General features: G+C 40.2%; 1 protein-coding gene across 1 annotated transcript in view; it reads left to right on the plus strand.

Annotated features, from left to right (window-relative positions):
• Nucleotides 1–14,427, plus strand: part of LOC125461349 (tyrosine-protein phosphatase non-receptor type 1-like) — a 104,568-nt gene that overhangs the window by 61,607 nt on the left and 28,534 nt on the right. Inside the window, exons 2-3 of the mRNA XM_048550029.2 lie at nucleotides 9,241–9,331; nucleotides 13,952–14,052. Coding sequence (XP_048405986.1) covers nucleotides 9,241–9,331; nucleotides 13,952–14,052 — 192 coding nt within the window. The remainder of the gene's footprint in view (nucleotides 1–9,240; nucleotides 9,332–13,951; nucleotides 14,053–14,427) is intronic.

The following is a 14,427-nucleotide window of genomic DNA, read 5'->3' on the forward strand; positions in this document are numbered from 1 at the left end:
CAGCTCTTTTGACCAGCCCATCTGTACCCTCCTGTAATCTAAGGCTATCCTCCTCACTATTTACCATCCCCACCAATTTTTGTATCATCTGTGACCTTACTGATCAACCCTTACTAACCAAACAAGCGCGTGGGGTTACAGGGCATAGAAATGGCAGTGCTATTAAGTATATTACATGAGCTAGAATTTCAAAATTGCTTTGGTTATTGCTGAAACTATTTTGGTAATAGAATGTATGTCAGGAAACTACTTGAAATCTTTGACTGCAGCTACACTGAGTGTTAGCAGACAAATTGCAGGTAGAATGTCATAAGGGGTGAGATACTTTTTAAAGTATCAGCATTTTGAGTTAGAGGGAAACTTGAAATTGATGTCACCATTAGAAGTAACCAAAATTCAGTGAGAAATAACACAAAAATTGAGGGGAGAAGAGAAATGGGGAAAAAAACTTGAGTGAGAAGAAAAGAGAAATTAGAGAGAAGAAAGAAAAACCAAGAAATGGAAAGGGGAAAAAGAAGAAGGAAAAATAGAATTGGAAATAAAGCTTGAAAGAAAAAGCACTTGTCTCAAGACAAACTTAGATCAAGGAGTGAAAAGATGCTTGCTCATAGTTTTGGACAGTATGCTTTCCATTGTGCATGATTAATTTACTGCAGTTTATATATCTTGACTATATAATCAGCCAGATGAGAATGATCATTATTGTAATCACTTTAGCACCCAGATGCACCAACCACTTATCCATAAATCTGCATTTAACATTATAGGAGGAGGTGACAGCTAATTGGTATTATCGCTGGACTGTTAATGCAGAGACCAGGGAAGTGTTCTAGGGAATCGAGTTTGAATCCCGCCTTAGCACAAGATTGAATTTGAATTTTAAAAAAATCTGCAATTAAGAGTCTAATAATGACCATGAATCCATTGTCAGTTGTCAGGAAAAACCCATCTGGTTCACTGATGTCTTTTAGGGAAGGAAACTGTTATCCTTGCCTGATCTGGCCTACACTGAACTTCCCTACAGCAATGTAGTTAACTCTTAACTGCCATTTGGATAACTGACGAATCCTAGCCTAGTCAATAACGTACTGATCCCCAGAATGAATTAGTAAAAAATCATCCATAAATTACTGAGCACTTGAATTTAAATACATAAAGAATATACTAAGGATTTTCTTTTATTCTTCTCTCTTTTGTCTGTGTTATGTGCCAGTGGCTTTAGTTGATGCAGGTGAAATACTTCTGATCCGTAATTTGAAGCTTTGAGCTGCTACCGTCTTCTCCTTCCTGAAACTTACTTCCGTTTTGCCCTGATCTTATAGCTGTATTGGTTTCTTATTCTAGACTTTGAACTCTTCCAACCATTCAAATATTTGCTTCAGAAGAACTTGCCACCTTGAGTGTTGAGAGTTTTTTTATTCATTTGTGGGAAGTGGGTGTCACTGGTTGGCCAGCATTTATTGCCCTTCCCTAGTTGCCCTTGAGAAAGTATTGGTGACCTGCCTTCTTGAACATTGCAGTCTACCTGAGGACAAGAGGAGATAAAAGGAGGACCAAAGTCGAAGGAAGTATTATGCAGTTGATTTTTTTTTATTGAATGTACTGTAGCATCTTCCTAAATAGAAACATATGTTTAGTTGGTGTTGGCAGAATGAGCGTCAATTCAGAGTTATTTTGTCAGGAAAGTGCTTTTGTTCCACATTCCCAAATTCATATTATTTATCTTGTGCAACTATTGAATAGCACTGGAAAGTATTCCATTTTTACAAACTTGTACCTTTTTAGCCAAAATAATTGTGGATACAGAAGCTGTAGTTTAGTTAAAAACTGAACACTGCTAGGTATGAACATTTTATTTTGTTGTGCACAAATAGCATGAGACAGTATGATTTAGAATTTTCAGAATGGTTAAGGATATTAATCCATTTGCTTGAAACCATCATTTTCAAGTGTACTGCATGAGATGTAAAACCTCCCTGAAGCTTGCCCTCTGAAAAGGGCATGACAGGTTTCAATGCTGTAAATATATGAAAAAAAAATTACCTTTTTTTGAGTTAGTTTTCTTAAGCATGCGGACTATCAATACTCTTGAGAATTGATGAGATCTCTGGAGAATTTGTGCCTGACTAGATAGTATAAAGTAGAATCATAAGTTCTGCAAAATTTGTGAATTGTGATTGAATTTGTAGGCTTTCTTTGAGCTTAATAAAAAACTCAGACATAAAAGGTTTGCATCTTTACATACACTGGTGAGAATAATATAGGTATACTAAAATTTGAGAAGTTACCAGTTTACGTTAAACAGTACAAGTAAGGGAACTCATTACCCATTGGGGATATGCTGGCCTAGTGGTATTATTACTGAACTGTCAACTCAGAGAACCCAGATAATGTCTGGGGACCAGCAAGTGGTGGAATTTGAATTCAATTAAAATATCTGGAATTAGGAATCTAGTGATGACCAATCTATTGTCCATTGTCAGAAAAACCTATCTGCCCACCGAAGCCATTATTACCTGGTCTGGTCTGGTCTATGTGTCTCCAGACCCACAACAATGTAGTTGAGTTTTAACTACCCTTTGGGTAATTAAGGATGGGCAGTAAGTGCTGCCTGATCAGTGATGTCTTCACTCTGAATGAATAAAGGAAAAAAAGAGTCTAAAGTTAACCACATGGTCTTTACTGGATCAGCTACAACATTTGGATTTTATAACTTTTGATACTTCAAAATGCCTAGAATTTTATCAGCTTGTACAATTATATCTTAATGCGTTAGCTATATCAGTGATGTTTGGCAGCTCTTGTTGACTACATTTCTGGCAAGTGCTGCTTGTTATGTGTTTTCTGAGAAAGGACTGTGTGAGTGACTAAGCAAATGAAAGCAATTCTGGCTGCGATCTACAGGATATGACATAAAAATGTCTTCAAGTTGTTTTATTTTTCTGTTCTTGTTTTTGTGAACGTGTTGGTTTTATTGATGGTCCAGATTATCAAACTTGATCTGTGCTACAGGCATTGTCAAAAAAACTGTTGAAATCCTTGTGTTATTGATACCAAGTTTAGCTTGTTACCTGTATAAACCAGACACTATCCCTCTCCTTATCTGAAAATTAATCTTATTAAAGGCCACATGAGTTTCTTATTAGAATAAAGTTACCACCTAAATTACGAAATCAACTGTGGAGGTTTAGAAACCAGTATCTTTGAATTCACACTACCATCCATTAACTGTGGCAGTCTCCACTAAGCAGTTTTACATTATTAAAATTAACAAACTGTATAAATCAATACGTTTTGGATCTTAGATAAACTGAGAAAATGCAATGAGTTTGCAAGAGAAATTGCATGTTGATATTTCATTGGAAGATGTCTACTGAGAATACCACTGCGGGTTGCACAGGTCATCAGTAATCATCCCAATGCACACATTTGTTTTTTTTGTACTGTAACAGCAATCTTGTCACAACATCATTTTATGTACTTTTTTTTTTCTATTCATTTTGTGGGATGTGGGAGTCGCTGGCTGGCCAGCATTCTTGTCCATCCCTAATTGCCCTGGAGAAGGTGGTGGTGACCTGCCTTCTTGAACCACTACATTCCTCCTGCTGTGATTGACCCACAGTGCTATTAGGGAGGGAATTCAGTGACAGTGAAGTAACAACGATACATTTCTAAGTTAGCGTGGTAAGTGTTGCTTGTCTGCTGTTTCACATTTTCTCTAGTAAGTTATACCACTTACTTTTTTGCCTCGACTGTTTAATAAATTTTTGCTACAAGTTTTTCATCACAAATTGAAAAACTGTGGTACAATTTCTAATTGCGTATAAGCAGAATGATAAACGCTGTTAGAATGCAACATAATGTAAAATGTGCACCCTTTTGGTGCTGCATATCAGTCTAGCATACTTGTGTTGGCTCTTTGTAGATAGCTAGTTATTCCCACTTCCTTTCTCTTTCCTCATCTCTCATTCATTTTCCCTTCAAATATTTATCCGATGTTATTGAATCAATTTGATCATATTTTCAGGATCTGCATTGTAGATCACAAAAGCACATTTGTTTTCCTTCAGGTTTTAAGTTGTCTCCGGCCATCATATGAGGCCTCCTAATTGCCAACTTCCACAGAAGTAGTTACTGTTACTTGCTTTATCAAAATCATCCATTTGTTGAATGACAATCTCTCATGACTTTGGGGTGCTCCAAAGCACTTTTCAGATCATGAATTACTTTGGTAGTCTAGTCACTGTAATAGGATATGCACTTTTCGATGCATAGCAAGATACCACACAGCAATGAAATTTCAAAAGAAACAACTACAGTTGCTAGAAATCAGAAACAAAAATGAAATTGCTGGGAAAACTCACCAGAACTCCAGAACAGTGCTGAACAGCAGCCATAGGACCCAAAACATTAACCTTGATTTCTCTCCAGAGATGCTGCCAAACTCTTTCCAGAAATTTTTGTTTTTGAATGCAAGAAATGATATTGTTTTTTAACCAGGGTTAGGAGAACCCATGCTGTTAGGGTGCCATGGGGTCATTTATGTTCTCCGATGGCTCAGATGGCCTTGAGCTTAAATGTCTCAATGGACCCTGAGTTTTGAGCAGGATCCTTTTTTTTAGGTAGTATCACACATTTTGTTTAATTGCAGAGGATCTTAGAAACTGCTCCAGGATGCAATTGCAATCATTCAAACATCAACAAAGCCTGAACAATGTGTAAGAGTTCTTCAGGGTAGTGACTTGAACCCCATCTTCGGCTGCTTCAATAATCTTCCCTCTGGCATTAGGTCAGAAGTGCGGATGATGATTGCACCATGTTCAGCACCATTCACAATTCCTAAACTGCGGAAGCAGCCTATCAGTATGCAGCAAGACTTGAACAACATTCAGGAATAGCTTACTTGCCATTTACTAACATATGTGCCAGGCAGTGACCATCTCCAACAAGAGAAAATATACCCATCTCTCCTTTGTCGATGATATTGTCAACTCTGAATCCTCCACTGTCAACATTCTAGAAATGTCTAGAAAAACGGCTATAATAGCAAGCCAAAGTAGGAATTCTACAGTGAGTAACTCCACCATCTACAGGGGAGAAATGTAATGGAATACTGTCCTCAAGACTGGATAGATTCAGCTTCAACAACACTTGAGCTGAATACCATTCAAAACGGGACAGCTCTTTTGATTGGCACCCAAACTACGTGCTTAAGCTTTCATTCCCTCCAATACCAATGTGCAACGGCCAAATGTACATGCTACCTATAAGATGCACTGCAACAACTCACCTGTGCTCCTTTATCGGCATCTTTGAAACCCACAATCTCAACCATCTATAAGAACAAGGGCAGAAGGTAAATGGAAAAAATTACCAGGAGAATTCCCTCCATGCCACACACCAGTCTGACTTGGGACTGTAATGCTGCGCCTTTACTGTCACTGGGTCAGAATTCTGGAACTCCTTTCTAACATTACTCTGGATGTACCTATGCCAGATGACCAGCAGCAAGGGGATGCTGTGGGAAGTGGTATAGCCGGGTGCAGGCAGCTGCACCAGTGTATGGTCTGGAGCTGAGTAGGTGTGGGCATTTTGTAGGCTTCAGGCAACTATGTGCACAGGCAGAGGCAGCAAGTTGGATTTGAGAGAGTGGACTTACATCAAAGAGTGAGGATTCATGTCAATGTGACACCAATCAGGCCAGTTAAGATACAGCGCTGCGATAAGCGATGTTAAAGTTAATCTTGCAACGTTCAATAAGATTTCTAGCACTAATAACTTAGCAATGTTAAAACGAAACGACATGAAAGTGGACAATGTTGGATGTACGCTTCCTGTATTTGGACACCACCTAGTACTCTGTGACTTCACCATGTCCTGAATCATCTCTGTAATTTCATCTAAAAACTTAATCAGATTTTCATTTCAGTTCATTGAATGGGATTACCTTTATCAGTTTATATGTGATCCCCTTTAGATGCTTAATCAAGTAACTGATAACTTTCTGTTGAATTATGACTTATAAAAATTTAACGTTAGGCCAGTCACTTTGTAATTGCCAGTTTTCTTCTTCCTTTTATTTGAACAAAGCATAACATTTGGAATCTTCCAGTCTTTTAGCACCACCACTATGTCTAAGAAGCATGGAACTCTTGCTTCCCTCCACAACACAAGGTGTGCCCAATCTGATTTGGGTGACTTAGCCTCTTTGAGCACTGCCTTTGACACTTTTACTCAGTTGAAGGTACTATAACTGCAAGTTGTTGTGACATTATGACAATAGTGACTAAAATAACTCCACAGAGACTGGTATCCCATCACCAAGTCACCTTTTATTTACTTAAGGAATGGCCTTGACACTGGTCCGGCTTCCTCAGAGCCACCTCTCAGTGATCAGAACCTCTGACACTCTTGTTCATATCTGTCAACGAGGACTCCTTGATTGGGGCTTTTAATCTAATCTAATCAGGGAACTCATTCAATGAGGTACACCTCACTGACCTACTGAGCCTGGGACTTAGGCTGGTTCTTCTATTTTTGTAGCTGCTCCTGGGTTGTTTTAGCACCAGGCCAGGTTCCTCCAACTCTGACTCCAATATGGGCGGCGTGTAACACACATTAAGTTACCTCTTGCACCCAGAATATCTCCATAAGAAATCCATTCTAATTTTGGGCAGCAAAATCATAGAGGCAGCAACATCTGCCATGTTCATCTCCGATTCTGAGGTATCTTCAATGCTTGATGGAGAGGGAGGACCCTTGGGTTCCAGGATGATCAGAAAAGCAGCGAAGGAGCCGGGCATGTTTTGTTTCCACACCATTTGCAAGTTTCCAATGATCCATGTGCTTGTTCAGAACTGTCACACTTACCCAGACTTTTTCATCACCTGGATCTGATCTCGCATTGACCACGATGCAGAGCCATTTCTGTGGTTCCTATACCAAAGTTCATCCCCTGAAGTAAATAGCGTCTTTCACCTATCAGAGTCTTGTGTCCAGCGTTGGTGTTCCTGATGCCATTTTTACCCTCCCCACCCACCCCCCCCTCAGGGCAGGTAAGATCAGGTTTTCTCCCCACTAGCACCCCTGCTGGAGCTATCTGTGTAGTTGCATGAGGGATGGTCCAATAATCAAATAGGAACCAGGGCAGTTTGGTAACTAGTGAAGATGTTGGCTGTTTCTTTGAGCCTGCTTTCAAAGTATGGATTGCCCTTTCTACTGGACCATTGGATGATGGATGGATGGAATGGAGCTGTCTTTTATACGTAAAATGTCATTTGACTTGATAAAATATTCAAATTCCCTGCTGGTTAAATGTTGACCTGTTGGTGCCCAAGTAACTTGCTCCCCATCCCTGGTGTGGTGCAACGTCAGCAACTCTAACTCCTCAATTCTGATCCAAAGTTCCTCCAGCTGCAAATGCTTAGCACAGATGTGTTCGCTCTGGGTCACATTGGTGACTAGTAGCTTCCACAAGCAAACTGAAGACCGTACTTTTACGAGTCTAGAAGTGTTCACCAATCCTGTTCACCAATCCTATTCACCAGTCAGCTTTATTCCCTGCATGAGCATCACTCTGGTTTCCGAGCTCACAGCACAGCTGTTCTCATTGCAGGTCGGCCTTTTGGTCTAAGCCTTTTTTCCTCTCCCACTTACCTCACTATGGAGTGTCTACTTCTTGTAGTGAACCTTTAGTTAAAGCACCAATGTCTGCCTTTGCACAAAATTTCCACTTTGAACCAAATTTCCAACAACATAAGCAGTAACTCAATTAGTCTTTGTCTCATTCTGCTGCAGTCCAACACTTACAATGCTGCTTCCTAACTGTGTAATGAATGACGCACTGCAATTAATTTCTGGTATTTTGGACTGCATATGTGTTTCAGCAGATGATTCTGAAGAAACACGAGGATTTGAAGAACAGTAACTGTTGAGTATTGCCTGCTTACACACTTCTGGACTAATTTGTAATTTATTTATTTGACATTTCTCACCAATTTGCAGAATAGGGACAAGATTGAAGTGAGTGTGAAAATGAAGTATATCTTTCTAACTTTGCCTGCTCTCCCTTCATCCCCAGTATATTTCTGTAAAACAGCACTGTGAACTAGATGATAAATTTTTTTGGTCTTGTTAAACAGCAAATATTGAAAATATTTACAGATAACTAGAGTAGGGAAAATATAGTTTTATTTAAGAAACTTACTATTGCATCAGCATGCTGCACGCTTGAGAGAACAAGATCACGTAACACTGCATCACTTCTTGTGAAATGCTGTCTTATAAGTTTATCTCAAAGTCAGATTTCACCTCTGTACTGCAGTTATCTTTTTTGCAAGAGACAATTTGTTTTTGAGACCTTTTTATGAGCATATCTGATTTTAGGTGAGCAGTGTAAACATTAAATTGGGTCAACTTCTAGAAATAACTGCTGCAGTTAAATCACTGACAGGACAGGTCAGTTTAGCAATGTGACTCCACTAATTGTATGAAATTCCTTTTTTATTGCATCTGTTTTAATTGGTAATCTAAGTCTCTTGCATAATGTGGGTGAAGATATGAAGGTATGTTGAGCTTGTTTTGAAATATCAGGACGTTGTGTCCACAAAAATCTTAACAGATGGATTGCAAGTGTCAGAAAGCAGAGAGTGTCTCCATTATGGGTATGACTGGAGAGGAGAAGAAACGAATACCACAGTGACCTGGAACAAGGGTCAAAAGAAGATCAGCATACGAAATGCAAGGAAAGTTCACTTCCTTCATGTGAAGAAGATTGGATTGTGGTTTTTTTAATTAAGCCTGACCAGTAATTAAGCAAAACAAATTGATTTGTTTTTAAAAAAACATCGATGTTGCTTAGCTTTAGTATGAAATGTGTTCTTGCCATTGTTGCAATGGGCAGTTTCAATGCATTTGTATTTTGAAACCCCATAAATTAAAGTCAATCATGTTTGACTGAAGTACCTTGGTTTAAATTAAAATTCTCTATTCACCGTAATGTCAATTGTACCTCAAATAATTTACAATCAAATTCTGTTTTTTGAGGAAAAGTGGCGAAAAGTTGTTGATGAAATGGTTGCGCTGTTTGAATTACTATTTTAATAAGGTAAATGCCAGGAGCAGTAATTTGAGTTTTATTCTGTTTCCTTGGTACCATTGTGCATACTGGCTATACTGTTATGCTATAATAGCCCTGGAATGTTCATGCCTCATTTACAATTTCCCATTTTACAATTCAAGGAAATCCGACATCAAGCCAGTGACTTCCCCTGTAAAGTAGCCAAGCTTCCAGAAAATAAAAATCGGAACAGATATAGAGACGTCAGCCCCTGTAAGTACAAAGGGAAGGGGTCTTGATTACTGTAAAAGGTGTGTATATATTGCATGCTAATTTCCTGTTGGAAAGGAATACACTCAATGTGAAGCACTGCGCCAATATTGAATATTAATTGAAAAAGTAAAAGTAAGGTTAACAAGTACCAGTTTTAAATGCTGTGCTTAACTGTTGCTCGAAATGTCAACCATTCATTGACTGTGTATTTTTATTCTAAGCCAGGCATGTGACACCTTTTACTATTCAAAAGTCTGTTAAGAAAATGAATTTGTTCACTCCAGTTTCATTTTGATCTATTGTTGATGGACTTTTGTCCTTTCTCCAAGTGCCAATTGCTGTCTAAATAACTGATGTAAAGTGAGCAGGACCTCAGAACCTTAAATCGAACAATCAGTGCACATTTTTAAGAGAAAAATACAAATATCTGCACTGAATCACTAAATATGCAAATATTGGAGCACCTCATTTCTCATTACCAAGCCATAATTGGGGCTAACAAAGTGTGGAACTGGATGAACATGGCAGGCCAAGCAGCATCTTAGGAGCACAAAAGCTGATGTTTCGGGTCTGGACTCTTCATCAGAAAAGGGGGAGGGGGAGAGGGTTCTGAAATGAATAGGGAGAGAGGGGGAGGCGGATCGAAGATGGAGAGAGGACAAGAGAGTTGCAGCGGGAGAGAGATGCCCTGAGGGTTGTCCAGAGGGAGGAGGATAACTTCTTCAGGTTAGGCATCCCTGGAAGAGGCTTCGCAGTGAGGTTAAAACTGTGTCAGAGATAATGGGAACTTCCAGGGATGCCTAACCTGAAGAAGTTGCCCTCCTCCCTCCGGACAAACCTTAGGGGATCTCTCTCCCACTGCAACTCTCTTGTCCTGTATCCATCTTCAATCTGCCTCCCCTCTCTCCCTATTTCTTTCAGAACCCTTTTGCCCTCCCCCTTTTCTGATGAAGGGTCTCTGCCCGAAACATCAGGTTTTGTTCTCCGAAGATGCTGCTGGGTCTGCTGTGTTCATCCAGCTCCACACTTTGTTATCGTGGATTCTCCAGCATCTGCAGTTCCCATTATCTGTCATAATTGGGACCACTGTTTTGCCATTAATTATTTTTACCAGCACTAGTGTGGTTCTTACAGTATTGAAGAATGCAGTCCATGATTTTCACAAAAATGATAGCACTAACTTGAAGTTGTGTCCATTGGCTTTGCCTGTTATACAACCTTGTGAAGATGAAGATCATACTGAACATGTTTAAAGTAATCAGAGTTCATTTATTGCCAAAAAACAAAATGAATAATCGTTAAACCAGCTCATTTTTCATCATAGCCATTACAGTTGGGAGGAAACTAAATTCCACTACAAGAAAGTTCTGAAGCATGTATTCCAGATACATTAGTACCTGGAAGTTAATTCTCTTCTTGTATAGGTTCTGGCGTCTGAAGGGTACGTGAACAATTAAGTTTTAGTACTGTTATGGTGTAGTGGTAGTATCCCTACCCTGAGTTCAAGTCCCACCTAATCCAGGGGTGTATCATTGCAGAACTGAAAACACCACCTTAACAGAAATTTCCAATATAAATGATGATCGACCTAATTTGTAGCATTAAGTGTTGTATCTAAATGGAAAATTGAGAAAGGAATATTGGGTATATGGTTTGATTTGAAGGACATAATAAAAAATTATTACTTAAAAACAATCCTATCTGGCTAGTGTCCATAAACCTTGAAAATGTTTCAGCTGTATGATCTTACACCACGAACCTTGACTTGTATTTCATGTTTACTTGCATACCCTTCTTGTTTGAAGAGCTTGGTATCCCTGGTTATTGTAAACCCAGATTCCCTCCCATCTCTAGTCTCCTTGGGGTCGTGTTGTAACAGTTTGTTTATTTCAACAGTTCTGAAGAAGGGTCCCAACCCAAAACATCAACTCTCCTGCTGCTCTGACGCTGCCTGGCCTGCTTGTGTTCTTCCAGCTCCACGCTGTTTTGACATGAAGCACATAATGCTTTTATCACTTCTGTACCTGATTCAAGGGCCTGTATTATTTTGGAATTAAATGGACAGTTTGCAGTACGGCTGTTTCTAACTCCAGATTCGTAACTTTTTTCTGTACTTCACAACTCTCAGCCTATCCACTGTTAGTGCATACCCTGCCACCATTGTCTCCAAATGCAAACAGGTTTGGACCTTCTAATCTTCAGCAATCAAACCATAAGTCTTGCTGTCAGGAAAGTATCAGAATAGGCCACATCGTTCCTTTCTTTTATTTCATTTCACAGATGCAGTCCCAAAATGCATCAATCTTTTGAAGGTCATAATTATAACAAAAGACCTTGAGCCAGGAAACACAAGTCAATTATAATGAAACTTCACATCCTAGAAAAAAAATTAAGCATTATGTATTTTTGTTTAACCCTTGCTACAACAGCAAGTCAGCAGCACTCCCATTTAGTGTAATCTTGAATTTGTTTTAGAAATTGAAACGGAATGTGATTCCATCAATTGTAATGAACCAGCTTTCAAAATTTGATTTTACTGTTCAAAAAAGCACTACTGAATTTCTCTTATTGTATTTTGTTTTCAAGAAAAGCCATCCCACACGCGACTTAAAAAGAAAAGTATTCATGTTTCATCATGAGTTTTGTACTAAATTAATTCGAATGCCGTATATGCAGTGTGATCATTATCCAAACGTTTCTTGATCTCTTCAAATGGATTGCATCTCATTTTAGTTTATTTTACTGCTGAATGCATAATGAAACTGGCAATATTTTATAGATGCCTGAAAGGTTTGGTTTCCTATGTTAACTTTGTTAAAATTTCTGCCCAACAAAACAGCAACAAGCTTTAGATCATTTTAAGCTGGACTGTCCCAGTCCTAGTGGATATTTTATGTGAGAGATAATGGGGACTGCAGATGCTGGAGAATCAAAGCGTAGAGCTGGATGAACACAGCAGGCGAAACAGCATCTTAGGAGCACAAAAGTTGACATTTCGGGCCTACACCCTTCATCAGAAAAGTGGGAGGGGGAGAGGGTTCTGAAATAAATAGGGAGAGAGGGGGAGGTGGATCGAAGATGAAGAGAGGAGAAGATAGGTGGAGAGGAGACAGACAAGTTAAAAGGCCGGGGACGGAGCCAGTAGAGGTGAGTGTAGGTGGGGAGGTAGGGAGGGGATAGGTCAGTCCGGGTAGGACGGACAAGTCAGAGGGGTGGGATGTGGTTAGTAGGTAGGGAAATGGGCGTGCGGCCTAGGGTGTCAGGGTAGATAGGTGAGAGGAAGGACAGGTTAGGGAGGCGGGGACGAGCTGGGCTGGTTTTGGGGTGCAATGGGGGAGGAGAGATTTTGAACCTCGTGAAATCCACATTGGTACCATTGGGCTGCAGGGTTCCCAAGCGGAATATGAGTTGCTGTTCCTGCAACCTTCGGGTGGCATCTTTGTGGCACTGCAGGAGGCCCAGGATGGACATGTCTTCTGCGGAATGGGAGGGGGTGTTGAAATAGTTGGCGACTGGGAGGTGCAGTTCAGTGCAAACCGAGCATAGGTGTTCTGCAAAGTGGTCCCCAAACCTCCACTTGGTTTCCCCAATGTAGTGGAAGCCACAACGTGTACAGCGGATGCAGTTTATCACATTGGCAGATGTGCAAATGAACATCATCTTGATGTAGAAAGGCTTCTTGGGGCCTGGGATGGTGGTGAGGGAGGAGGTGTGGGGGCAAGTGTAGCACTTCCTCCCTCCTGTTGCAGGGGAATGTGCTGGGTGTGGTGGGGTTGGAGGGAGTGTGGAGCGGACATGGGAGTCACGGACAGAGTGGTGGGGATGGAAAAATTTCTTTGGAGTTGGATTGTAGATGGCGGAACTGCCAGAGGATGATGCGTTGGATCCGAGGTTTGGTCGGGTGGTATGTGAGGACGAGGGGGATTCTCTTTTTTGGCGGTTATTGCGGGGATGGGGTGTGAGGGATGAGTAGCGGGATTTCACAAGCTTCAAAGTCTCCCCTCCCCGACGTCCCCCCCCCCCACTGCATTCCAAAACCAGCCCAGCTTGCCCCCATCTCCCTAACCTGTTCTTCCTCTCACCTATCCCCTCCTTCCATCCTCAGCTGCACCTCCATTTCCTACCTACTAACCTCATCCCGCCCCCTTGACTTGTCCATCCTCCCTGGACTGACCTTTCCCCTCCCTACCTCCCCACCTATACGGTCCTCTCCACTTATCTTCTCCTCTATCCATCTTTGATCCGCCTCCCCCTCTCTCCCTATTTATTTCAGAACCCTGTCCCCATCCCCCTTTTTTGAAGAAGGGTCTAGGCCCGAAATGTCAGCTTTTGTGCTCCTCAGATGCTGCTTGGCCTGCTGTGTTCATTCAGCCCCACAGTTTTTTATCTCGGATATTTTATGCTAGTTGTTCTGGTTGACGTCTTGCTTCTGAAGAATGCAGTTTATGCCTTTGTCATAGGCAAAGAATTAAAATTCATCGACATATTTAATGTTACTGTACTTTTATACATGTGCCCTGTGATACTGGCAAATTGATTGGTAAGTCCTGGCCATTCATATTTTGTCAAAACTATAAATGTAATGCTCGCCACTGATCATTTTTCTTTCTAAACGTGAAGTTGATCACAGTCGCATTAAGCTACAGCAAGGTGATAATGACTATGTGAATGCAAGCTTGATTAAAATGGAAGAGGCACAAAGGAGCTACATTCTGACTCAGGTGAGCAATTTTAAGAGCTACTCATGCCTGAAGGAAAATTTCTTTTGTTCTACAAATCAATTTTATTTAACATTGTTGCCAATAAATTATTGGCGTTAAGTCCCAGTTAATTCCTAAAATATTGTTTAGAGCATTCAGTATAAATAAAGACATCAAGTTAAGGAAAGGTGAGACTGAAGAATTAAATATTTTATCTTTTTATACCCATGTGGTTCAGTGAAATTTAATATTCTCCAAACTTATTTGATTTGATACTTTTCTCCAGCAACACAGAAGCTTTTGTCCTGTATGTTTGAGGCTTGCAAGTAAAAAGTAAAATGTTCTTCTTAGTGTCATCTTTACCTCCATGTTATTGAATGAAAAGAACTAAAACTA

This window comes from Stegostoma tigrinum, chromosome 19 (genome assembly GCF_030684315.1).
Source record: "Stegostoma tigrinum isolate sSteTig4 chromosome 19, sSteTig4.hap1, whole genome shotgun sequence".
Taxonomy (NCBI): Eukaryota; Metazoa; Chordata; class Chondrichthyes; order Orectolobiformes; family Stegostomatidae; genus Stegostoma; species Stegostoma tigrinum.